Consider the following 26,933-nt stretch of genomic DNA (forward strand, 5'->3'; position numbering starts at 1 on the left):
AAGGAAGGAAGGATGGAAGGATGGGTGGAGGTGGAGAAACAAAAGGAAAGAGAGGCGTAAAACGTGCGTTATTAAAGCAGAAACCTCCAGGACGAGAAAAGCTTTCTGCAGCCGAGCACGTCTCCTGCTGGAGGTGATCTTACCGTTGTGTTAACAGGAGTAGGTCCTGACTGTGGCCGCGTCCAGCCGCTGTATCGACTGACTTCCTGAGCCTCCACGTTGGCACAATCGCATGCAGAGACGTGCCGTTAGTCACCGCATCGCCAACCGACAGCAGAGCAGCAAAGCCATTCAGTTAGAATACAGCGAGCGCAGTGTCTCACACACACACACACGTGCACTACGTCCTCTGCTTACCGTCCATCGGACTCCTCTTTGGCTGCGTGGAGGGAGACGCCGCGTTGCTGTTGGTCACCCGGAAGTTGGCGGGCAGCGTGTCCGAGGCGCCCAAAGCCGCGCCCCTCGGGTCTTTGGGCCTGAACTTTTTCCTCCATGACGGCGCGCGGCGGAAGTTCTTATCGTCGTCCTGGAAGAGGAGGACGGAGTTCACACACATTTCTCACTCAGTCCGAGGCACTGCGACCGCTACCTGCCCGTTTCTCACCTCTTCCACTCGCCGCTCCGTGCCCACCGCCATCAGACCGTTGTACTCGCGCTCGAGAGTCGCTCTGGCCTACGGAGGAAAGAGGACGAGATGGAACAGGCCGTTTTTGAGAATAATTTGCCTCGTTTGTGTCACAGTTTATGTTTAATCATGTTTTCAAGTTACGTTCTAGTCCCTCCACAGTATTTAGCCTCCTGGTTTCCTTTCAGTCACTGCAGAATCCTCACTATCCCTCCATGTCTTACCACAGAGATGGGTCTGGTTTTGCCTCATGCTCTTGTTTATCCATAGTTTTGTCTTGTTTCTGTTTCTGTTTAAAGTTATGTTATGTTTATATTTATGTATTTAGCGGATGCTTTTATCCAAAGCGACTCACAAATGAAGATATAACAGCTATATAAAAAGCTAATCCGAGCATAAATCGTGGAGAGGTGTGTAGAGGTTAAAGGTTGAAGATGGACCTCGACCTCTGAGCACTTGAGTAGAAACTCTTGAATAAAAGAAGTATTTATGTTTCTGTTTCTGTATTTATCAGCCGCTTTTATCCAAAGCGACTGACAAATGAAGATATAACAGCTTTATAAAAAGCTAACAATAAGCTACATAGAAGGAACCCAGGAGTCCGGCTCTGTCAGAGGGGACAGAGTAGAGATAGGGTGCAGGCATAGAAGGAAGTGCAGAAAGATAAAGTGCAGAGATAGAGGGGGTAGGGAAGTACAAGGTAAGTGCTGGGATAGGAGATGCTCTCTGAAGAGCTGGGTTTTCAGGAGCTTCTTGAAGATAGACAGGGACGCCCCTGTTCTGGTAGCGCTCGGTAGCTCATTCCACCATCGTGGGACGACACATGAACAGAGTTTGGATTGTCTTAGGCGTGGTGTAGGAGCTGCTAGACGACAATCCTGGGACCAACGGAGGGACCCAGTTGGGACAGAAGCCTTTGCAAGAGCATTCAAGTAGATGGAGCCGCTCCATTAAGCTCTTTGTAGCTAACATCAGGGACTTGATTGTTAAGTTTTTTTTGATAATCCGGCTCAGCCGCGCTTTTTGTTCTTGCTCCTTGTCTTTTTTTGGGAATAAACCTTGTTTTTTTTTAAGTTAAACAGCTGCATCTGGGTCCTACCTCTCCATCGAACCGTGATAGTTTGTTATCTTTATCGTTTCTTTTCCTTTTCTCGTGGAAAGGCAGCCTGTGGCTGGTTTTTTTGTGTGAAAGACACTGAGATCCATCCAGCTTATCATCGGTCAGCAGGCACCGCCTTCCTGGACGTTTTCTGACAGATTCCTAAGAGTTAAAGATGGTTTGATGTTCTCTGGAGCCTCAGTTTTGTGTTGAACAAAGGAAAGTCTCTGATCTGGACCACAGCCAGTGGTCGTCAGGAAAGAGACTCTCGGCTGTTTACAGCTTATCTGAAGCTCTCTGACTGGGCAGTGCCGTCCCAGAGGGACTCAGGCTCAGAACTTCTGTCTCAAGTCCTTTTTCAAACCTGATGGAGGAGTTCGGCAGAACTATTTCTGTGTCTGAGTTCAGCCTTCAACCGATGTCCATTTTAATCTGTTATTTGGGCTTTGATTCTGGAAGATTACAACAGAAAATCATTCCCGGAGTTTCTAAAAGTAGAATTTATCTGAATCTTTAGTTTGATTCTGATGAGAAGAAGCAGGAAAAACTCAGTTTTTCCACTAAAATCTGTGGAAAATTGTGATAAATACTCTTAATATTTGATCTTAATAATGACTTCTTGTCATTTTTATCCTTTTTCACGCATTCACACCATTAACTGTGTGTCTGGTGTGTGTTTACGGGCCCGACCGACACATTGTGTGTGTGTTTAATGGAAAATAGAGCATCACACAGAACAGGCTGGACTTCAGGCTGGAAGTCTAAAATAAACAGAAATGATGAATAAAAGCCTGCTGCAGACATCAGATTCAGGTCAGAAGTCAAGTCGGCTCAATATCGCCATATTATTGCACCTTTTTTCTTTCTTTTTCTTTTTTTAAATCCATCTATCCAGCAAATTCGTTTGTTAATGACTAAATTACACAACTCATTGCAATATTTCCTCTGAAACATGGCGCTTACACATTTAAAAAAAGGTTTCAATAGCTGGATGGCAGCTTGCTGGGTGAGCAGCGTTTGCTCGTTTTATTTGAACCATTTTGCTGCAGATTTCACAGATTGCCTCATTTAAATTGGTTGGTTCCCCCTTTTCAGCCTAAATGCTCCCAAAAGACCGAAGTACCATTTGGTTTTGATGCCAGTGCAACTGCCGCCGTCTCCTTCTCAAGGCGTGCTGTGGTGATATCGTGATATTTCATGTTTGCGGTCACAGATAAAGTCCAACACCAGATCAGCTATAATAAGCTGGTATTTCAGGGCAAGTCGCTGAGATTTAAAGTTACTTAAATCATGTAAAAGGAGCCATCAAATTCAGTTTCTATGTGGAAATCTGACCAAAGTTAAGCTGGTGAAAAACATCTCAACAACCGCCTCAGATCACGGTGAAACCCAACCGGGCCGGTTGCACAGCTGCAGAACCTGAGGGGTGTGATTCGGTACCTGTGTGTTCTGTGTGGGGATCTGCAGCAGCAGCGCCAGCGTGTTGTGATCGAAGGTGTCGTCCAGGGCGAGCAGCGCCCCGTGAACGCCGCTCTCGTACAGGTTGTTGCTGTACTCTTTGAGCCCGATGGCCTGAACCCAGCTGATCACACGCTCGTTACTCCACAGCAGCACGTCTGAATGGACAGCGACATGAGCGTCATTCTCAAAGAGCACGTGGTGCCAGAGTCCAGCTCTCTGGAGTTCAGAAACCAGCAGCAGTTCCTTACCTTTAAGCTCCAGCTGAGCGTCGTCTCTCCTCCTCTCCAGCTCCTGCCGGTCGTAGTTGAGCCTCCTCAGACACATCACACCACACTGGAAACTGTTCCTGTTGGACACAAACGGCACAGTTCAGTCGAGCCCAAGCTACAGCCAGACCGCCGTCCTTCCAGCGGTACGCAAACACGGGAAGGGGGTGGAGTTATGGATCGAGTGGCGTCTGCGGCTGTGGGAGAAAATGTTCATGGAGCCTGTAAGAGCAGCTGAGTAGAGCCTGTGTGAGTTACCCGAGTGCTGATTCTGACGGGGGCTGCGGTTATAAAGTCAGGATTTATTAGAGCCGAGGATTTACTCTAATGACTAATGAAGTCATTTCTTTTGTTTTCTAGTGTCACGTAAACAGGTTTAAAGGGGAACTCCGGTATTTTTAAACCTTATTTCTGGCATGAAATACGTTCATCTGCTCACAGAGAACAGTTTGGTGAAAGTCGGCGTCCTTCGGAAGATATTTAGATAACTGGAGATCCATATAACGGAGTGAACGGGGCTTAGAGGATGCAGCCTCTAAATAAGGCATTATCTGTCTTTATTTCACCAATACTTTAAGAAGAATGAATGAATGAACGTGTGCTATAGCTCTGTTAGCTCATAGCTGCTGTTATGTGGCTACTTGCAGCTATAGGAGAGCTAACGGAGGGATTTAGCTCGTGCAGTTAGCTGCTCCTCCTTCTGTTCGGTCCAACTGAACCGTAGGTGTTTATGCCTCGTCGCCATGGTTACTCTCAGCCACAGCTCCCCCTGCTTTTTGCTTGGAGGTGACAACAGCGCACGTATTGGTTTGATTTTGTGGAAAAGACCGCTTTAAAACAGCCTGGATTGAGTTTTATGAGCAGCTTAATTCTGCATATGTCCTGTCAACATTCGAGTTTCTGTGACTGTCAGTCTGAGGTGTTTTTTATGCATCTGTGAACTTTCTGGACAATTGGATGCCGCATGTATGAATTACAACAGTTATTAGCGACCGATGATGTACCCGACTCAGTGTGTGGAGTTTGGATTTGTTCATTATAATGAAAACGACAGAGTCAGTTCATCTAAAATGTCAGGAACCTTCCAAACTGAGTGAAATGACCTGGTTGTATCTGAGGAGCAGCCATGATAGGAGCTCCATGCCTCCTTAATTATTTCCTTGAGGATACACCGCTCTCTAATGTGGGAGATATGGCATTATTTTCACGTAACAGTGCGATGAGGTGGCATTAAATGAAGTTGCAGAGCTGCAGACCCACATCGAGTCTTTTCCTGGAGAAATTTTCCAGCTGTTTTCCACGAGGTCAAGTAAAAGAGCTTAAAAAGACGACAGGAGGTCATTTTCTTTAACAGTTTGAGTTTTTCTGTCCTGAGACATGTTGTGTGGCCTTTAAATGCAGCTTTGTAACGAGATCCAACTGGATCCAACACACCCTTCGCTCATCTCCAGCTAATTCCCCCCCAGCCCGTGTTCTACCTGTGGAAGCTGTCCACCATTTTGAGCTGTCCTCTGAGGTCCTTCTTGGTGAGGTGGTCGAGCATGCGGGCGTCCACCAGCGACTCCATGAAGTAGGAGCGGTACTGTGGCAGACCCAGGCTGGGCAGCCACTCATTACCGATCCACTCATGGTTCATGTCTCCGTACGCCAGCGTCTATGTGCAGAGAAGAAGAAGGCTTAATCAGAGCTGAAAACACGGTTATCGTGAAATAAAACTCTACTTTAAAACAAGGACAAATGTGAAGGAGCTTCAATCAAAATGTTGTGATCAGATTAAATGTTCAGAATAAAGTAATAAATAAGATATTTTGCACCGAATATATCAGACATATTTAAACATAAACCTGTGTGATAATATTTTGTCTTAATGATGGCAAAACGTGGACTGAAATGAGCCAACTTTCCTCCTATTTAACCAGGTGGTTAACTCATTCTAAACTAGTGATAATGGACCTATTTAACCAAGTGGTTAACTCATTCTAAACTAGTGATAATGGACCTATTTAACCAGGTGCTTAACTCATTCTAAACTAGTGATGATGGACCTATTTAACCAGGTGCTTAACTCATTCTAAACTAGTGATAATGGACCTATTTAACCAGGCGGTTAACTCAATCTAAACTAGTGATAATGGACCTATTTAACCAGGTGCTTAACTCATTCTAAACTAGTGATAATGGACCTATTTAACCAGGTGCTTAACTCATTCTAAACTAGTGATGATGGACCTATTTAACCAGGTGCTTAACTCATTCTAAACTAGTGATAATGGACCTATTTAACCAGGTGCTTAACTCATTCTAAACTAGTGATAATGGACCTATTTAACCAGGTGCTTAACTCATTCTAAACTAGTGATAATGGACCTATTTAACCAGGTTCTTAACTCATTCTAAACTAGTGATAATGGACCTATTTAACCAGGTGGTTAACTCATTCTAAACTAGTGATAATGGACCTATTTAACCAGGTGCTTAACTCATTCTAAACTAGTGATAATGGACCTATTTAACCAGGCGGTTAACTCAATCTAAACTAGTGATAATGGACCTATTTAACCAGGTGCTTAACTCATTCTAAACTAGTGATAATGGACCTATTTAACCAGGTGCTTAACTCATTCTAAAATAGTGATAATGGACCTATTTAACCAGATGCTTAACTCCTTCTAAACTAGTGATAATGGACCTATTTAACCAGGTGGATAACTCATTCTAAACTAGTGATAATGGACCTATTTAACCAGCTGCTTAACTCATTCTAAACTAGTGATAATGGACCTATTTAACCAGGTGCTTAACTCATTCTAAACTAGTGATGATGGACCTATTTAACCAGGTGCTTAACTCATTCTAAACTAGTGATGATGGACCTATTTAACCAGGTGCTTAACTCATTCTAAACTAGTGATAATGGACCTATTTAACCAGGTGCTTAACTCATTCTAAACTAGTGATAATGGACCTATTTAACCAGGTGCTTAACTCATTCTAAACTAGTGATAATGGACCTATTTAACCAGGTTCTTAACTCATTCTAAACTAGTGATAATGGACCTATTTAACCAGGTGGTTAACTCATTCTAAACTAGTGATAATGGACCTATTTAACCAGGTGCTTAACTCATTCTAAACTAGTGATAATGGACCTATTTAACCAGGCGGTTAACTCAATCTAAACTAGTGATAATGGACCTATTTAACCAGGTGCTTAACTCATTCTAAACTAGTGATAATGGACCTATTTAACCAGGTGCTTAACTCATTCTAAAATAGTGATAATGGACCTATTTAACCAGATGCTTAACTCCTTCTAAACTAGTGATAATGGACCTATTTAACCAGGTGGATAACTCATTCTAAACTAGTGATAATGGACCTATTTAACCAGCTGCTTAACTCATTCTAAACTAGTTATAATGGACCTATTTAACCAGGTGGTTAACACAATCTAAACTAGTGATAATGGACCTATTTAACCAGTAGCTTAACTCATTCTAAACTAGTGATAATGGACCTATTTAACCAGTAGCTTAACTCATTCTAAACTAGTGATAATGGACCTATTTAACCAGGTGGTTAACTCATTCTAAACTAGTGATAATGGACCCATTTAACCAGGCGGTTAACCCATTCTAAACTAGTGATAATGGACCTATTTAACCAGGTCCTTAACTCATTCTAATCTAGTGATAATGGACCTATTTAACCAAGTGGTTAACTCATTCTAAACTAGTGATAATGGACCTATTTAACCAGGTGCTTAACTCATTCTAAACTAGTGATAATGGACCTATTTAACCAGGTGGTTAACTCAATCTAAACTAGTGATAATGGACCTATTTAACCAGGTGGTTAACTCATTCTAAACTAGTGATAATGGACCTATTTAACCAGTAGCTTAACTCAATCTAAACTAGTGATAATGGACCCATTTAACCAGGCGGTTAACCCATTCTAAACTAGTGATAATGGACCTATTTAACCAGGTGGTTAACTCATTCTAAACTAGTGATAATGGACCCATTTAACCAGGCGGTTAACCCATTCTAAACTAGTGATAATGGACCTATTTAACCAAGTGGTTAACTCATTCTAAACTAGTGATAATGGACCTATTTAACCAGGTGCTTAACTCATTCTAAACTAGTGATAATGGACCTATTTAACCAGGTGCTTAACTCATTCTAAACTAGTGATGATGGACCTATTTAACCGGGTGCTTAACTCATTCTAAACTAGTGATAATGGACCTTTTAACCAGGTGCTTAACTCATTCTAAACTAGTGATAATGGACCTATTTAACCAGGTGCTTAACTCATTCTAAACTAGTGATAATGGACCTATTTAACCAGGTCCTTAACTCATTCTAAACTAGTGATAATGGACCTTTTAACCAGGTGGTTAACTCAATCTAAACTAGTGATAATGGACCTATTTAACCAGGTGCTTAACTCATTCTAAACTAGTGATAATGGACCTATTTAACCAGGTGCTTAACTCATTCTAAACTAGTGATAATGGACCTATTTAACCAGGTGCTTAACTCATTCTAAACTAGTGATAATGGACCTATTGAACCAGGTGGTTAACTCATTCTAAACTAGTGATAATGGACCTATTGAACCAGGTGGTTAACTCATTCTAAACTAGTGATAATGGACCTATTTAACCAGGTGGTTAACTCATTCTAATCTAGTGATAATGGACCTATTTAACCAAGTGGTTAACTCATTCTAAACTAGTGATAATGGACCTATTTAACCAGGTGGTTAACTCATTCTAAACTAGTGATAATGGACCTATTTAACCAGGTGCTTAACTCATTCTAAACTAGTGATAATGGACCTATTTAACCAGGTTCTTAACTCAATCTAAACTAGTGATAATGGACCTATTTAACCAGGTGGTTAACTCATTCTAAACTAGTGATAATGGACCTATTTAACCAGTAGCTTAACTCAATCTAAACTAGTGATAATGGACCCATTTAACCAGGCGGTTAACCCATTCTAAACTAATGATAATGGACCTATTTAACCAGGCGCTTAACTCATTCTAAACTAGTGATAATGGACCTATTTAACCAAGTGGTTAACTCATTCTAAACTAGTGATAATGGACCTATTTAACCAGGTGCTTAACTCATTCTAAACTAGTGATAATGGACCTATTTAACCAGGTGGTTAGGTCATTCTAAACTAGTGATAATGGACCTATTTAACCAGCTGCTTAACTCATTCTAAACTAGTGATAATGGACCCATTTAACCAGGTGCTTAACTCATTCTAAACTAGTGATAATGGCTCAGTCGCTGCAGGCTTCCTTCTGAAACCTCCAGGTTATGATGACAGTATGAGTTTTTCTGAATTCGCTGCATATTTAGGAGATTCTGCGTTAAAATGACCCTAAAGTTAGTCTCCTCGCCTGTAAAGATGCTGTTTTGGATCTCTGAACAACGCACCTCGCAGGTTAATTCTTGTAAGTGGGATATTGTTGGAAAATGATTCCTTCCCAGAACTTGACCTGTGCCATAATGCAAATATATGCTAATGCTATATTTTATAAGTATATTTTAATGAGTTTTTGTGCTGAGGTTATACTTAATGTGGTTATCATATAAATAAACACATCCTTGAACATATAAACATGGCTAAAAATGAATTAAAAGGAGGATAAATTTGCTCTAATTGTTTTTATGTTCTCTATTTTCAGCTCTTGTATTCAAATGAAGGAGCATGATGATCAGACTGAGACACACAAAGCCAGTCAACAGAGCTGCTGCCGGATCAAACGCATCTGCAGTCCTGAAATATTCCAGCGTGATGTCTGAATGAATCGTCCCGAGCAGCCGCTGCTGCGACCCGAGCGTCACTTTCCACTCACAGGCCGATAACTGTGGAGGCGCTCAGATACGCGCCGCCCTAACTTCAAAACAAAGACCCTTATCTGCACTCCCTCATCTCCTGTGGAAGGTCTCCAGCTGTGGAGCTCATGCATGGACGGCCACTGCAGAAAAACTGTCCTCACGCTCTCCAGAAATGTGTCAAATAGGTTTTTGTCTCAGTTTGCGTGACTCAGGAAACCACAGCCCTCGATTTAAATAAACTGAGTCAGGAAATATTCAGAAAATCCCCTGAAATTATTACCCGATGTCATAATTCTTAAATTTATCTCGGTGTTTTCGAAGCTATCTGCTTTGAATCGTCATTTTTAGTGAGTCTCATTGAGAACAATGAAGGTTAAAAGGTTAAATCAACGGTTCTGCTGCATAAATTCACCAAAAAACAACCGGCTGGAACTGCAGATTCTAAGTGAACTGGACTGAACATGCAAAAAGTGCTCAAGAAAATGTAAAAGTGTGTCAAATCAATCCACACTGAGCATCAAGGTGGTTGGAACGGATCAGTGAGCACAGGTGAGGGTTTTGGGGAATGTGTGCAAACCTGGGCCCAGCTACTCTCGTCATCCTCCTGGTGTTAGCAGGTTAGAGTGAGCATGGTGAGAAGAACAGAAAGGCGAGGGTTAGTGAGGCAGCAGCGCCGTGTTAGAGCAAGAGGAAACTATACAGTGAGTGAGAAAAGAAACAACAAGCCGGTCAAATAAATCCTTTAGAAAATCAAACGGGAAATAAAAATGGTGACGAAGCAACAGGATTCACAACAAAGAGGTTATCTGAAGGTTATTTGGTTAAAAATGCACGATAATTAATTATTGGGATGAATTTATGAAGTTATTTTTCAGTTGATAAACTATTGAGATACAAACCTCATTTCTAAATAAGTTAAAGGTGGAATCAGTTCATCACGAGTCCAAAGAAATGATTTCAGAGTCTTCACTGACCAACTATTTAGAAACTGAACGTAAAGTAGAATCTGAAGCATCAACACTCAGTGAAAGTTCCTTCAGCTTCCTTTAATGACTCTTTTTAATGCTTTGAACTGAGTTTTTCACAGGAATCTGTGTCCATTCCTGCTGAATCCCAGATTCCAGCTGCTCAGCAGTCCCTGGTTGCTGTTGTCTGGTTCTCCTCTTCATGATGCTCCAACATCTGCAGCAGGAGACAGATGTGGACTGCAGGCAGGCAGCCGAGCTCACACACTCTGTGTGTCTGAAGCTGCTGGAAGTCCTGCAGAATGAGGTCTGGCATCGTCCTGCTGAAATAACCACGGACCTCCCGGGAAAAGACGGCACCTTGATGGCAGCATCCGTCTCTGCAGAACTCCAACATCCAGCTGTGCATCAGTGGTACCTTCACACAGATGAAGCCCTCCATGCCCTGGACTCTGCTGCAGCCCCAGACCATCACAGACGCTGGCTTTAAACCTTCCTCTGAGAACAGCTGGATGCTCTTTCTCAGCAGTTTTTCCCAGAAGCAGCTGAAACGTGGACTCATCTGCCCACAGAACACCTGTCCACTGTCTTTCTGTCCCTCTGAGATGAGCTGGACTCCAGAGAACTGGGCCGTGGTTCTGCTCAGAGCTGATATAAGGCTTCCTCCTGGTGTGATGCAGCTTCAGCTCACATTTCTGGATGCAGCCGTGGACTGTGTTGAGTGGAAATGCTTTTCCCAGCTCCTCCTGAGCCCATGTGGCTGTATGGATCATGGTGGCCTGACGGTTTCTCCTGCAGTGCTGCCTGAGGGCTCCGAGCTCATCCAACAGGGCTTTCTGTCCTTGGCCTTTCCACACTGAGACTTCCCCAGACTCCCTGAATCTGTTCCCAATATCCTGCTCTGTAGATGCTGAAAGACCAAAGTTCTTTCCAGTCTGACTCTGAGAAATATTTCCTGAACTTATTGATGATTCTCTGATGGAGTTTGGCCCAAAGCGGTGAGCCACGACCCATCCTTGTTGGAGAGGCTGAACCTTTGGTGGAAGCTGCTTTTATACCCAATCCTGACACCCTCACCTGGCAGCAGGTAACCTGCTGCTTGGAAAAGCTCCAGAAGCTGTTGCTGTAGATTATATTAACTTTTAACTACATTTTTGAGTGTCCAACCAAAATTAAGTTGGTCAGAAAACACTGCAAATCAGTTCTTTGGACTTGAGTTCGTTAAATAAAGGTTCAAACAAATTAACAAAGGGTTTCATGCCAAAATTACATTTCTATAGAGGAGTCCCCGTTTGGCTCAATCCAACAGATCAATTTGTTTCAGACTGGTGCATCGTGATTTAAGATGTATTGATCAATTCCACACACTGATCAGATGCAGGCAGCAATAACAGAGAGAAAAATGCTTCTAAACATGCAACCTGTTTCAGAAACAAAATAAAACTTTAGAAAAGTTCTCATTAAAAGGGGAAATCCGGTATTTTTAAACCTTATTTCTGGCATGAAATACGTTCATCTACTCACCGAGAACAGTTTGGTGAAAGTCGGCGTCCTTCGGAAGATATTTAGATAACTGGAGATCCATATAACGGAGTGAACGGGGCTTAGAGGATGCAGCCTCTAAATAAGGCATTATCTGTCTTTATTTCACCAATACTTTAAGAAGAATGAATGAATGAACGTGTGCTATAGCTCTGTTAGCTCATAGCTGCTGTGTTGTTGTTATTGGCGGCTATCGGGGGGCTTATAGAGGGCTTTCTACACACTCCTCTACTGGGATGACATCATCAACACGCGCCGCTGCAGCACAGCTCATTCACTCCGGTAAGAACGTCCATCTTACTCAAAGTCGTCGTTCACATTGTCAAAATCTGATAAATATCCTGCCATGTTGCACAAAACTATCAGCAGCAAACTCTGTGTGAAGTTAGCCGACTGTCACAGAGCACGGAGTGAATAAACTGTGCTGCAGGGGGGCGTGTGGATGAAGTGGTCCCAGTAGAGTGCCTGTGTAGAAATCCCTCCGTTAGCTCTCCTATAGCTGCAAGTAGCCACATAACAGCAGCTATGAGCTAACAGAGCTATAGCACACGTTCATTCATTCATTCTTCTTAAAGTATTGGTGAAATAAAGACAGATAATGCCTTATTTAGAGGCTGCATCCTCTAAGCCCCGTTCACTCCGTTATATGGATCTCCAGTTATCTAAATATCTTCTGAAGGACGCCGACTTTCACCAAACTGTTCTCGGTGAGTAGATGAACGTATTTCATGCCAGAAATAAGGTTTAAAAACACCGGAGTTCCCCTTTAAAGGTATCCATCATTTTATCTCAGATACCTCTGATGCAAAAGAAAAACAAAACTGAGCAGCTGGAGATCAACTATGAAGCAAAATCACACACGAAGCGTTAATGTAAGAGCAGCACACACACAGACAAACGCACCATCAGATCAGAGTGGAACACAAAGTGTCTAACTAGTGGAAAGAAGGAGTTCTTGTTTCAAGTTGCCTCCCGAGTCACTTTAATACTGGATCAGTCGAGTGGGAACTTAACGGGGTGGGGGGGGGGCTGTTCGGCAGGCAATTTGAAACAAGACGACAGTCGCCACAAACGTGTGAAGCACAGCCAATCCAGGTAGACTAACCGTAGGAGGTGTGGCTGCCAAACTCTCCATTTCTTCATGTGTGACCCAAACGTTTCCTGTAGTCTGATCGTTTGACACCCCCCAATCACAAGTGAGCAAAAAAGGGAACAGTGATTTAGGACAGACAAAGGGCAGGATGGAGAAGAGATCAGGAAGAATCGGTTCATTCACTGTTAGCAAAGTTAGATTACATCATTAGTACATGAATAAAATGTTAATGCAGTAACAACAGCATGCTCCATAAAATACCAGGAGTGTGAAAACCGAGTGCTGAGAGGCATCATCACAACTTTGAAAGGGTAAAAGTCTCTGTTTCAGAGGGTCAAACAGCTTTAAATGTGTGTGTGATTAACACCAAAGCTGCTGGTACCGTTCTGGAGGTCGGTGGGGCCGACGGGCTGGTGAGGGACATGATTTCCTGGATTGCCAGCCGGAGTTTGAGGCGATGCAGCGGGTTGCTGATTCCAATCTCTCTTTGGATCTCTGTGTCCGACAGCGCAGACATGATAGCGCCACTCTTCACGTTAGCACGACACGCAGCCACGTACCAGGCCGGCATGCCCACCCACAGCTGGTGGAAATCAGAGACAGTTCAGCTCAGTTCAACCACAGTACTGTGAAAAAGCCCTGAGACACCTCTTTTCTTCCTGTTTCCTTCCCAGCAGCTAGACTTCCTGGAACCTTTAAAGTGTCCTGATCAATAGTTCTGCAGCTTTCTGAAGCTCTTTCACAGTTTATTTTTCTTGTACCTGACGTGTTTTTCTTTGTTAAACCACTTAACTCTGACCTTTGAACCATTCAGGCAGAAAAAAGGCTCCTAACTCAAGGGATGAACCAATGTTGTGTCGACACAGAACAGACAACTGAGCAAAGAAGCCATTTTAACCTGGATCTTTAGGCACTTTGTCACAAAGACACATCATTTGTTCCCATTTCTTTAGTTTCATCTATGAAAAACAGCAAAGAAAACACAGTTTGACAGACAGAAAATAGGATTTCTGCAGCAACAAGGTGATTCCCAAAGAGCTATTAGCTGAAAACTTGGCATATCTCAGCATGGTGTGCAGTGTGTCCTTAAAACATTTGAGGAAACTGGACAAGTGGAGGACAAAAGAAGAAGTGTCAGGCCTAAAAAACTATCTCCAGCAGATGAACAGGATCTGAAAGTGATGTCCTTAAGAAAGAGGAAAAAATCCAGCTGTGACCTGACAGGACCTGAGAGATGCATCTGGACCTTCAGCTGATCCATCTACTGTTGGCCCAAGCCTCATCAGAAATGGGCTCCATGGAAGGGTGGCTGTCAAGAAGCCGTTCTTAAGGAAGGGAAACAGGGAGAAAAGGCTGAGCTGTGCCAAATGACACAAGAAGTGGACTGAAAATCAGTGGCAACAGGTCTTATGGAGGGATGAATCCTCCCCAGAGCCCGGACCTCAACATTATTGAAGCAGTGTGGGATCATCTGACAGAGAACGGAACAAAAGGCAGCCCACATCCAAAGAAGAGCTTTGGGATGTCCTTCAAGAAGCCTGGAGAACTATTCCTGAAGACTCCTTAAAGAAATGACAGAAAGCTTGTCTCAGAGGGTTCAGGCTGTGTTGGAGAATAAAGGAGCTCAGAGCAGATATTCACTTTAAAGCTGCTGAGAACTGATAAAAAACTCTGTTTATATTTATGTTTCCATAAATCTTTGCATCCATTTCCTGTTTTCCTGGAAATATATAAAGATATGAGAGGTGGCTCAAGGTTTTTTCTCCATATCATAGTTGATGATTCACAGCCGACTGGTTTAATTGTGCAGATACGTACCTCTAACCACGCCACAACAGTTGGACCGTCCCACTGGGCAAACGGCAGGCCCTGCCGCCGAGCCTCCTCCAGCAATTCATGCCTGTGACACAAACAATCTGTTAGAGCCTAAATCCACTTATTCTGCAGAAGATAAACACAGAACCACACCTGTGAAGGCAGAGCCCATCAAACCCCCAGGTTAAAGGCATGTACACAAACCCCAAACCATCAGCTGACATGCACGGCCACGACAGACAGCAGGAGTTTGAGAGAAAACAGAGAGTGAAACCCGTGGAGACTTAAACCTTCTGGAAAGCTTTGACAGAACTTTATTGTCAAAAAACTGAAGCAAACCGACCTAAAAAGACGACATTTGTTTGTCTAAACCTCCGAGGAGTGTTTCCCAGACTGGAGTTTTTAGATTTTTCTTAATTTGGCCTTTGGTTCAGACTATGGGAGGTGGCTGGGGTTGATAGCCAGGGTTTAGCTGTCAGTGCAGTTTTCTCCCAGAACCAGTGCCTTCAGAGTCCACTTATCAAAAGCCTTCAGAGTAAATGCATTCCTCCACATCTGCAGGAACATGTCATGCACGGCAGGAAGAATGTGGGACAGAAAACTTAAATACTGCACATTCACATGCACATCCTGAGCTGGAAATGAAGGTCATTAGCAGGAGAATCATTCCATTTGACCACTAGAGGGAGCTGAGCGCCGCCTGGCCCAAACAAGCTCCAACGACATGTAGATAAGACAAAAGCATGTTCTTTACAAGAAGCTAAGCTTAAAACAATTCATTAAAGACATGAAGGACAACAAAAGTATTATAGATTTATCGTCCAGACTTAAAGACAACAACAAAAAGAGTATTTTGCTGAATTCTTCCATCGAGTTTCTCTGCTACAGCTGGAGTGCACAACGTCATGCTCAGAGGAAAATATTTCACTCACTAAAATCAGCACACACACATTCCTGTTAGTTAAGCTCCTCCGTGGAAAGCGGGTAAAGAGCAGGACGGAAAAGCCATCAGACACTCAGAGGGACAGTCGTTTGGGGGTCGGAGGAGTTACTGGTGAGGAGAACGTGAAGCCCAGTGTGGGAAGAAGATAAGGCAAGGCAACGTGGATCCACTTACCCGGTCTTTGGACTACACATGGAATGAGAAGAAGATGGTAAAAAAGAAGCGTGAGGTTGGCAAATAAAAAATAAGAAGAATGAGCTGATGCCAATTCATGGAAGCAAAACAACATTTAACCTAGAATGATGGGAACATGTCAGTTACTGCAGGTGTAATGAGAATGGCTGGGTGTGGGATGGGATGGGAGGAGGGTGAGCATGAGTCAGGTGGGGGGGGTGAGCATGTGAGGTGAACCTGGACTGCAGCAGGAGGAGCAAAGCCCACAGTAACACTCATGGGCTGTTCCATTATTAACCAGGCTCTCCGTTATATCAGCTTTCTGCCCGATGCATTCAGGAGGCAGCAGAGGCCGACTTACTTCTTCTGCAGCTTCCTGTTCTTCTCTGCAGGACCCCCAAGTGTGCCCATCCCTAAGCCTTCCTTCGGGGAGTTCTCTGCCTCCGGAGTGCCAGCTGGAAACATACACACCAGGTTCAGAGCTTTAACGGGGCAGACTGGTTCCTAACACATGTCAGACGCTTTTATCCAAAGCGACTCACCGGGGGCTCACACCGAAAGCGTCTTGAGCGGCCAGCTGCCGTTCATTTTCAATGTAAGCTGCCGTTGTGAGCTTCAAAAGTTGAGATAGGCTCAACTTTATGCAAATGAGCAGTGACACGACAGCCAATTGGGGCCGATCTGGATTCCGAAGGCGGAAAACAGGCGGAAAAAAGGGAAATTGAACTGGACCGACGACAGCGGGACCTGCGTTTCCATAGCAACACAAAGAAGGCTGCCCAGAGTACGATCCACGGTGAAAGAGGGAACCGATGTGTGGATGGATTATTATATAGATATAAGCCCCGCCCCTTTGGCCGCTTCCGGCAGCAGAAGCGGCGGGTTGGGAGCCCCCGTAACCGGGGGTTACAGGTAGACTAAGGGGGGGTCTTGCCCCTACTGGAGGTCGTACCTTTCATGCAGGGGGTTTGAACCCAGGTCTCCCACATGAAAGGTGTATTTCTACCACTAAACTATCCCAGTCCACACATCCATAAATGATGAAATAAAAGCCATTTCTGGTGTCTGACCTTGACCGGGGGAGTCCTTGCCCGGAATGCTGGGTCGGCCCTTCTCTTTCTTCCCAAACAGGCGTCCAATGGAGGATTTGATGCTTTTCTTCTTGGCTGCTTTGTTGAGAGAGTCCTGGCTGCTGTTGCTGCTGCTCGGGTTACTTCCCTGGCCGTCCTGCAGGCCTCCCAGACTACAGCACCACAGGTTGGTGATTAAATGGAGCGAGATTAAAGAATCACCCAGTGAAGACCAGGACAAACCAAAGAGGTAAGAGATAGAAGCACTTACCCGCGAATGTCTCGAATGTCTTCGTGGCTGGCAGTGTGCCCCGCCTCCCTGTTGAGGCGCATGGAGCGTGGAGTGGTGGGGGGTGATGTCTCACATCGGATTGTGGCCTTATCATCCTGAGCGGACTGCATGAAAGCAGCAAAAAGCACGTTAATAAAGCTAAAAAAGGTAGCAAAGCGCTGCCGTCACAGTGCATATTAACACACAAAGCTGCTACAGTTCATGCACAAAGTGTTTGGAGGGTGTGAGCTGCACCTGTTCCATTGCTTTTACAAAAGTTTAAACACGAAGCAAAGTGAGGAGACCGGAAACGACTGAGTAAGATGGGCCCTGACACAATAAAATGAAACAGGAATGAGGTTTAAAACAGTGGGAACGTGTCTAAGAACTGACCACAAAGCCTCCACACATATATCTGCAGTCTCTTAAAAATCTAATTCTTTAAAACCAAAAACATCTGAAAAATCTCTTTTTTTTACCACCATAACTTCCCGACTACAGAGCACACCTGAATATAAGCAGCAGCCTCTCATTTTAAAAAGAAAATTCAATTTGTTCTTGTATTGGCCGCATTGGAGCTGTGGGTGTCCACATTTTAACATGAGATATTTACACAGAAAGAGGTCACATGTGAGGACTTTTAAACTTTTAAATTGGTATGACAGCATAAACAAATACTGCAAATGCTTTTTTTTCCCCTAACAGAGCCTGTAACACCGATGGTTTTAACTTAAATACCTATCGCTAACACATAAATATGTGGCATAAATGCTTTTTTTCCCCTGAACAGCCTGTAACACCGATGGTTTTAACTTAAATACCTATCGCTAACACATAAATACGTGGCATAAATGCTTTTTTTTCCCCTAACAGTGCCTGTAACACCGATGGTTTTAACTTAAATACCTATCGCTAACACATAAATACGTGGCATAAATGCTTTTTTTCCCCTAACAGTGCCTGGAACACCGCTGGTTTTAACTTAAATACCTATCGCTAACACATAAATACGTGGCATAAATGCTTTTTTTCCTGAACAGTGCCTGTAACACTGATGGTTTTAACTTAAATACCTATCGCTAACACATAAATACGTGGCATAAATGCTTTTTTTCCCCTGAACAGCCTGTAACACCGATGGTTTTAACTTAAATACCTATCGCTAACACATAAATACGTGGCATAAATGCTTTTTTTTCCCCTAACAGTGCCTGTAACACCGATGGTTTTAACTTAAATACCTATCGCTAACACATAAATATGTGGCATAAATGCTTTTTTTCCTGAACAGTGCCTGTAACACTGATGGTTTTAACTTAAATACCTATCGCTAACACATAAATACGCGGCATAAATGCTTTTTTTTCCCCTAACAGTGCCTGTAACACCGATGGTTTTAACTTAAATACCTATCGCTAACACATAAATACGTGGCATAAATGCTTTTTTTTCCCCTAACAGTGCCTGTAACACCGATGGTTTTAACTTAAATACCTATCGCTAACACATAAATACGTGGCATAAATGCTTTTTTTTCCCCTAACAGTGCCTGTAACACCGATGGTTTTAACTTAAATACCTATCGCTAACACATAAATACGTGGCATAAATGCTTTTTTTTCCCCTAACAGTGCCTGTAACACCGATGGTTTTAACTTAAATACCTATCGCTAACACATAAATATGTGGCATAAATGCTTTTTTTCCTGAACAGTGCCTGTAACACTGATGGTTTTAACTTAAATACCTATCGCTAACACATAAATACGCGGCATAAATGCTTTTTTTTCCCCTAACAGTGCCTGTAACACCGATGGTTTTAACTTAAATACCTATCGCTAACACATAAATACGTGGCATAAATGCTTTTTTTTCCCCTAACAGTGCCTGTAACACCGATGGTTTTAACTTAAATACCTATCGCTAACACATAAATACGTGGCATAAATGCTTTTTTTTCCCCTAACAGTGCCTGTAACACCGATGGTTTTAACTTAAATACCTATCGCTAACACATAAATACGTGGCATAAATGCTTTTTTTTCCCCTAACAGTGCCTGTAACACCGATGGTTTTAACTTAAATACCTATCGCTAACACATAAATACGTGGCATAAATGCTTTTTTTTCCCCTAACAGTGCCTGTAACACCGATGGTTTTAACTTAAATACCTATCGCTAACACATAAATACGTGGCATAAATGCTTTTTTTTCCCCTAACAGTGCCTGTAACACCGATGGTTTTAACTTAAATACCTATCGCTAACACATAAATATGTGGCATAAATGCTTTTTTTCCTGAACAGTGCCTGTAACACTGATGGTTTTAACTTAAATACCTATCGCTAACACATAAATACGCGGCATAAATGCTTTTTTTTCCCCTAACAGTGCCTGTAACACCGATGGTTTTAACTTAAATACCTATCGCTAACACATAAATACGTGGCATAAATGCTTTTTTTTCCCCTAACAGTGCCTGTAACACCGATGGTTTTAACTTAAATACCTATCGCTAACACATAAATACGTGGCATAAATGCTTTTTTTTCCCCTAACAGTGCCTGTAACACCGATGGTTTTAACTTAAATACCTATCGCTAACACATAAATACGTGGCATAAATGCTTTTTTTTCCCCTAACAGTGCCTGTAACACCGATGGTTTTAACTTAAATACCTATCGCTAACACATAAATATGTGGCATAAATGCTTTTTTTCCTGAACAGTGCCTGTAACACTGATGGTTTTAACTTAAATACCTATCGCTAACACATAAATACGCGGCATAAATGCTTTTTTTTCCCCTAACAGTGCCTGTAACACCGATGGTTTTAACTTAAATACCTATCGCTAACACATAAATACGTGGCATAAATGCTTTTTTTTCCCCTAACAGTGCCTGTAACACCGATGGTTTTAACTTAAATACCTATCGCTAACACATAAATACGTGGCATAAATGCTTTTTTTTCCCCTAACAGTGCCTGTAACACCGATGGTTTTAACTTAAATACCTATCGCTAACACATAAATACGTGGCATAAATGCTTTTTTTTCCCCTAACAGTGCCTGTAACACCGATGGTTTTAACTTAAATACCTATCGCTAACACATAAATATGTGGCATAAATGCTTTTTTTCCTGAACAGTGCCTGTAACACCGATGGTTACAAAAAGACTACCAGGAGAAGTCATTTATCGCCTTTAATTTAAAGCTGCATCATCTATTTCTTCGTTTGTTTTCCATGTTGAGGTTGAGTACAAACGACAAAAAATAATAAGTGTGTTTGATTTATCCTGCAGTTTCATTGGACCTCTCCTTAATTTTATTAGTCTAATGCTACGAGGCAAAATGTTTAAAAAAGAAGAAATAAACATATTAGCTGCACCGGATTATAAACCACGGTGCTCAAAGCCTGGAAAAAAGTGGTGGCTTATAGTCCGGAAGTTAAGGTACTTTAAAGTTAGCTTTCATTTCCAGGGACAGTGGTTTAATTATTAAGGAGCAGCAACCAGTTCAGTCTTCGGTGAGGACAAAAGTTTGGGCACCCTTGATATTCTATATTTTTCTGGTGCAGAAGGAGGAAAACTTCACTTGTTCACTTCAAATACAAAAGTTAGACCTCATATCAGCCACCAGAAAGAAGTTTGAAGAAGTTTAAAGTCACACATAAAGACAAAGCTATCGTATGCATGAACTTCTTCTGCAGAAGGAGGAAAGTAGCTGCACTTCTACTGGATTTCTGACATCAGCCGGCGAGATTCTGCACACTTAAACTACATAATCTGCCGGTTCTGATCTGTCAAAAGTGTTTAAAAAAGAAACAGTTTGAGGATAAAATGGCTTCTTGGTGAAAAATACAAACAAAATATTAAAAATAAGACGGTTTTGGTTGATGAAATAGAAGAAAATAAGGATAAAATGGCTTCTTGGTGAAAAATGCAAACAAAATATTAAAAATAAGACGGTTTTGGCTGATGAAATAGAAGAAAATAAGAAAAAAATGGCTTCTTGGTGAAAAATGCAAACAAAATATTAAAAATAAGACGGTTTTGGTTGATGAAATAGAAGAAAATAAGGATAAAATGGCTTCTTGGTGAAAAATACAAACAAAATATTAAAAATAAGACGGTTTTGGTTGATGAAATAGAAGAAAATAAGGATAAAATGGCTTCTTGGTGAAAAATGCAAACAAAATATTAAAAATAAGACGGTTTTGGTTGATGAAATAGAAGAAAATAAGAAAAAAATGGCTTCTTGGTGAAAAATGCAAACAAAATATTAAAAATAAGACGGTTTTGGTTGATGAAATAGAAGAAAATAAGGATAAAATGGCTTCTTGGTGAAAAATACAAACAAAATATTAAAAATAAGACGGTTTTGGTTGATGAAATAGAAGAAAATAAGGATAAAATGGCTTCTTGGTGAAAAATACAAACAAAATATTAAAAATAAGACGGTTTTGGTTGATGAAATAGAAGAAAATAAGGATAAAATGGCTTCTTGGTGAAAAATACAAACAAAATATTAAAAATAAGACGGTTTTGGTTGATGAAATAGAAGAAAATAAGGATAAAATGGCTTCTTGGTGAAAAATACAAACAAAATATTAAAAATAAGACGGTTTTGGTTGATGAAATAGAAGAAAATAAGGATAAAATGGCTTCTTGGTGAAAAATACAAACAAAATATTAAAAATAAGACGGTTTTGGTTGATGAAATAGAAGAAAATAAGGATAAAATGGCTTCTTGGTGAAAAATACAAACAAAATATTAAAAATAAGATGGTTTTCGTTGATGAAATAGAAGAAAATAATGAAAAATCAAACTCCACCCAATGGCGAAGACAGGCCAAAGTGTCACATAAAGGTAAAAATGAAACAGTTATGTGCTGAATGACCATCTCAAATCACAAGACAGGAACAGAGGGATGGGGGGGAATCAGACTGGAGATGTGCAGCTGGGATCTGAGAGGGAGTGAGGATGTTAAACAGGGAGCTCACAGAGCCTTGTAAAGCATGGTGCTAGTTTACCTTCCTGCGGTGCTTGCGCAGGTCACTAGGCTGAAGCGTGGCAAAAAAGGAGAGAGAAGAACAGCAGTTAGTGAGATGCAAAACAGATCAGCGGTGGAAAAAAGCCATGCACAAACACACAAGAGCAGGAAATCAGAGCAAGCTACACAGTATATTTACCCGTGTACACAGCAGTGGAAACACACAGAAACTGTTGTTAAAGTTCGACAATTAAGACAAGTTCTGTGGCAATAAAACCCGCAGAAGCAGCTCCACATCTGATCAGGAGACACCGTAAAACCGGCTGGATCAGGACCAGACACCAACTCTGTGTGGAGCCTTTTCCTGGAGTCCCAGCTGACAACAACAAGAGGCTAAGCTCAAAGGTTAGAGGAGATGTTCTGCTTTATTCGTTATCGAGCACTTAGCAAAAAAAAAAAATCGCCGTTACTGTAATATTTTCCACGGTGAAACACAACAAAACAACAAAAGTGGAAGGAATTTTTCCCCTCTACATTCCTCACAGACCTGGCATTAGCTGAGCAAATAAAGCACCAGCGTGCCACATTTCTACGGGAGTTTCTCTGTCCCCAGGAGGAAAATACCTAATCACTCATTTCCTTCACCCAGCTAACACAGACAGGCCGGGCCAACCAACAGATTAGTGAGCTATAAAAGGGAAACAGGAAGCGGAAATTGAGGAGTGAGCCGAAAATTCATATAATCACCAAAAATGTTCCTTTTCTTGCCGTCTCTTCTCATTTAGGATGTTTCACTGACGCAGTAAATGTTTATCGAGGGACTAAATAAGAAGTATTAGCACTAAAAACTGTTCGAATTCCTCAGTCTCAACAGAACAGATGTCTATAAAAGCTCGAAAACAAAAGGCTTGAACTGCACTTTCACTCCTGAAACTTACAGCAAATTTGTCAAGATTACAAATTCCTGAATGATGGTAAATAATTATCAGCTCTGCAGAAACCCAGCCGCCCCCGGCTCGCTGTTTGGATTGCTAACAGTCCTCAGAAGCATAGCTGCAGGCCCAGGAGCTGAACCCAACAGAAGTGCATGCAGCCACTCAGCTGTCATTAACGCAGCATAGTAAAGGCAGTGTGACAGGCCCAAACAGACATTAGCAAACAGAATAACAGGCTCGGGTCTGCTGTGGAGGTGCAAAAGCCAGCAGGAGGTGCTCACAGGTGCAGAAGCACGGAGTTCTCTCTGGTTTCTACAACAAAACAATGTTTTTGTGCTGAAGGCAAAAGCAAGAAAAGGATTTCTCCTCGACCACTGAGGTGTGTCCCTTTTAAATCTTTGTTCAGATATTCAGCCCATTCACCAGCAGCTTCCATTCAGTTTTTCTCTTGATGTTATTCCTCTTTCAGAACTCAAATGGAACTTTTCCACAAAGTTTTGGCCATTTTTGCATCCTGTTAAAATCCCAAACTGTCCTGAGAAGCAGCCATTTTTTATTCTTATTAATCAGCTATCACACAAAATCTCACATCCTCGTTTTTTGTTCCCAAGAGAACAAAAAAAAAAACCCCCAAAACTCCACATTAAATAAGCGACCGCAGGTTTCGTCAGAGCAAAGTTATCCTTTCAGCACTCAGCAGGGAGCAAACATTTCCTGTGTGTATCAGAAGCTGACAAAAGGATCAGAAGGGAGAGGAAGTGACAGGCTGCACACACCCAGGAGGGAGATCTGCAGGTACCTGAAAGTATGGTGCATAGCTACAGGCCTGGGGGGGGGGACTGAAGCCAGTGGCACCATATGGCAAGTAAGTTACCGTCTGCTGGGAGAGGGAGCTCTGGATGATGTAGGGGTCATAGCAATACTGCTATGGGCAGGCGGCAGTGGCATACACAAATGATTATAAACTGACATACATGCTAAGCTAACATTAGCACACATGAAACAGCATCATTATCAGGATTAAAAGAGACTAAAACACTGACAAAAGCTGTCAATCGTCCATAAAATGCTATATGAGCTTAATTTGCAAGTCAGCTTCATGTTAAAATGAAAAAAAGGGAATGTTACCAAGGTCATGACACCCATCCGATCCAGTTCTCTGTTGGGGCTGCGGGGGATTCGTCTGGGCGTGGAGTGGCCCGAGCCGGGCGGTGAGCTGCCCAACGAGGAGCCTGCACACAGTGATGGAGGGATGGAGCTCATGGAGCGGAATCGTCCTCCCAGGCCGTCGCTGCTGCCCACCCTGCCCTCGATCTCCTCTGCCCTGATGGCCGTGCTCTCCTTCTCCTCCTGGATCATCCTGCGAGGTCACAGGGACGAGCCCAGGCTGTTACAAACCAACCCAGGTGGGAGTGTGTGCTGTGAGCAGCCGCTTTGTACCTGATCTCATTGTTAATGGCATCCAGCTGCTCCTGCAGCATGAGAGCGAGGGTCTGAGCATCAGCCTGACCAGCAGGGGACAGCAGGTCCACCGAGCTGAAAATGGTCTCCCGATCCTCCTCCAGGTCGGACACGTCCATGTCACTCTCAAAGGCCTGAGCCACGTTAGCCAACACGTTAGCTTGCTGCATGCGCTCCCACTCCTGCTCGTTCAAAGTCTGCACCTGGATTCATGTACGCAAGTGTAGAACAGAGAGGGAGGATTTAAAGATGTCTGGGAGAGCAGAACCCGAAGGCTTTTAGAAGGAGATAAAATAAGCAGCCAGTGGATCTTAATGTTTAGACACTCCAGTAGCTGTCAGTGATGCACCACACAGACACTGTCACGGTTATACGAAGCACACGGACTTACATGTCGCTGATGTCCACAATGGAAGCAAACAGAGAGAAGCAGAAAAGAAGAAAATCATCAGAGAGAGCTTAAAGAGGAAAGAAAAAGGCACACAAGTCACACGGGACAACATCAGAACAGTAATTTAAAGCAACACAAACTCCCCGTCGGGCTGAAACTGCAGATAAAATCCTGTTTACCTCAGATTTTACATGATTAAGGAGTGCAGCAGCTGACAATAACCAACAGGAGACCAGCTAAGAGCTCACCTTGGATGGCTCGTCCCGCAGCGCTGCCACTCGTCCTTTCTGAGGCCGCCTCAAGACGAGGGCGCCGCCGTAATGGTCCGAGTTGCTGTCCATCATCGAGGAAGCCGACACCGGATACCTGAAATCTGGGGTGCTTCCCAGCTGAGGGCGCCTGGAGAAACAAAGGCAGCGATCAGACAAAAGGAAGAGCAAAGCTCACGGAATAACTGAAAGCTAACAAACGTACCCAAAAGGTAAGGAGTTGCTCCTGCTCCTCCCCTGCTCATTCTCTGCCCTCATGGTCTCAATCTGGATGAGAAGCTGCTCCTAAAACAAATGACGAACAGCTTTGAGATGCAGTTTTATAGCAAAAAAACACCGCTGCTCGAGTGCTTAAATGGATAAAAACACACCAGGGTCTCTGCAGGTTTCAACCAGTCAAATTTAAGACTTTTTAAGACCATAATAAATGCAATTTAAGACCCATTTCACAACCATACTGGCAAAAAAGCACAAAAGGCCTGAAGGAAACTCGGAGGCCCTGAATTACTTTCAAAGTACAGGATTTGTTTTTTTGACAAAATGCTGAACCCAACTAAAAACACCAGAAGCCTCTCTATTGGGAGCTAATATTTGTTCTACTATTAACTTTGGAGATGAGTCCCCCCCCTTCAAGTGTTGAATTGCAACACTTGTATGTAAACGAAGTGAAGAAGAAGAAGTGGACTATGAAGGGCCACATTAACGGAGACATGAAACTACAGTAACTGCAGTAGCATTAGCTGACGTGGAGCAGAGTGTCGGGATTTTACTTTGTGTTCTAACGTCACGTCAGGGTTTCTCAGCAGTTCCATGCGTGTGTCAGTGCACGTAACGTTAGACTCGCTTCCTGAGCGGAATCCAGAGGAAAATACACCGTTAACGGGGCGTCGCTATGCAACAGCAGCTCGTCGCTATGCAACAGCAGCTCGTCGCTATGTAACAGCAGCTCGTCGCTACGCAACAGCAGCTCGTCGCTATGCAACAGCAGCTCGTCGCTATGACAGAGAACATGTGGTCAGATCTGAGTTTACGTGTCGGTGACGGCGCACACGGACCAGAGACACATGCCGGTGACCCCCCCCCCCCCCCCCCCCGCTTCATTAAAACACCGCTAACACAGCGGCGTGCGCAACACGCACAACACAACAACAAGCTAACAACACGCTAACGAGCTGTGCTGGATAAGTTCTGACCGGGGTGCTCAGGTACTTTAATTCCCTTTGGTTGTTGCTGCTCCTCAAAAATTAAAATAATTAAAAGCAAGACTGAAGTTTATGCTTTTGTTTTAAATAAAAGTAACGTAGATACATTTTTAGGACCTTTCAAAATCATATTTAAGACATTTTATGAACTTTTAAGATAATTTTAGACATTTTAAAAGGGGAACTCCGGTATTTTTAAACCTTATTTCTGGCATGAAATACGTTCATCTACTCACAGAGAACAGTTTGAACAGTTTAGCTCAGAGCTGCTGTGTTGTTGTTATTGTTGCTATCGGGGGGCTTATAGAGGGCTTTCTACACACTCGTCTACTGGTATGACGTCATCGACGCCCGCCGCTGCAGCACAGCTCATTCACTCCGGTAAGAACGTCCATCTTACTCAAAGTCGTCGTAAATCTTCTGCCATGTTGCACAAAACTATCAGCAGCAAACTCTGTGTGAAGTTAGCCGACTGTCACAGAG

At 42.8% G+C, this 26,933-nt stretch overlaps 1 protein-coding gene across 14 annotated transcripts in view; it reads right to left on the reverse strand.

The window, feature by feature from the left end:
• Positions 1–26,933, reverse strand: part of ppfia1 (PTPRF interacting protein alpha 1) — a 53,859-nt gene that overhangs the window by 1,501 nt on the left and 25,425 nt on the right. For 3 of the 14 annotated variants that reach the window (XM_072379816.1, XM_072379818.1, XM_072379821.1), the window contains 15 exons: positions 25,454–25,533; positions 25,228–25,378; positions 24,568–24,791; positions 24,256–24,487; positions 22,233–22,262; positions 17,195–17,319; positions 16,924–17,096; positions 16,215–16,308; positions 14,740–14,821; positions 13,304–13,504; positions 4,930–5,105; positions 3,434–3,531; positions 3,165–3,340; positions 605–673; positions 358–526 (listed from right to left, as the gene is read on the reverse strand). In XM_072379816.1, coding sequence (XP_072235917.1) covers positions 358–526; positions 605–673; positions 3,165–3,340; positions 3,434–3,531; positions 4,930–5,105; positions 13,304–13,504; positions 14,740–14,821; positions 16,215–16,308; positions 16,924–17,096; positions 17,195–17,319; positions 22,233–22,262; positions 24,256–24,487; positions 24,568–24,791; positions 25,228–25,378; positions 25,454–25,533 — 2,080 coding nt within the window. Of the gene's footprint in view, positions 1–143; positions 207–357; positions 527–604; positions 674–3,164; positions 3,341–3,433; positions 3,532–4,929; positions 5,106–9,898; positions 9,926–12,933; positions 12,997–13,303; positions 13,505–14,739; positions 14,822–15,853; positions 15,866–16,214; positions 16,309–16,923; positions 17,097–17,194; positions 17,320–22,232; positions 22,263–24,255; positions 24,488–24,567; positions 24,792–25,227; positions 25,379–25,453; positions 25,534–26,933 lie in introns of all 14 variants that reach the window. The other 11 variants (XM_072379811.1, XM_072379819.1, XM_072379814.1 and 8 more) reach the window with 8 other exon arrangements.

The sequence above is a fragment of the Leuresthes tenuis genome, unplaced genomic scaffold (assembly GCF_036924035.1).
Source record: "Leuresthes tenuis unplaced genomic scaffold, fLeuTen1.0.hap1 SCAF_2, whole genome shotgun sequence".
Classification (NCBI taxonomy): Eukaryota; Metazoa; Chordata; class Actinopteri; order Atheriniformes; family Atherinopsidae; genus Leuresthes; species Leuresthes tenuis.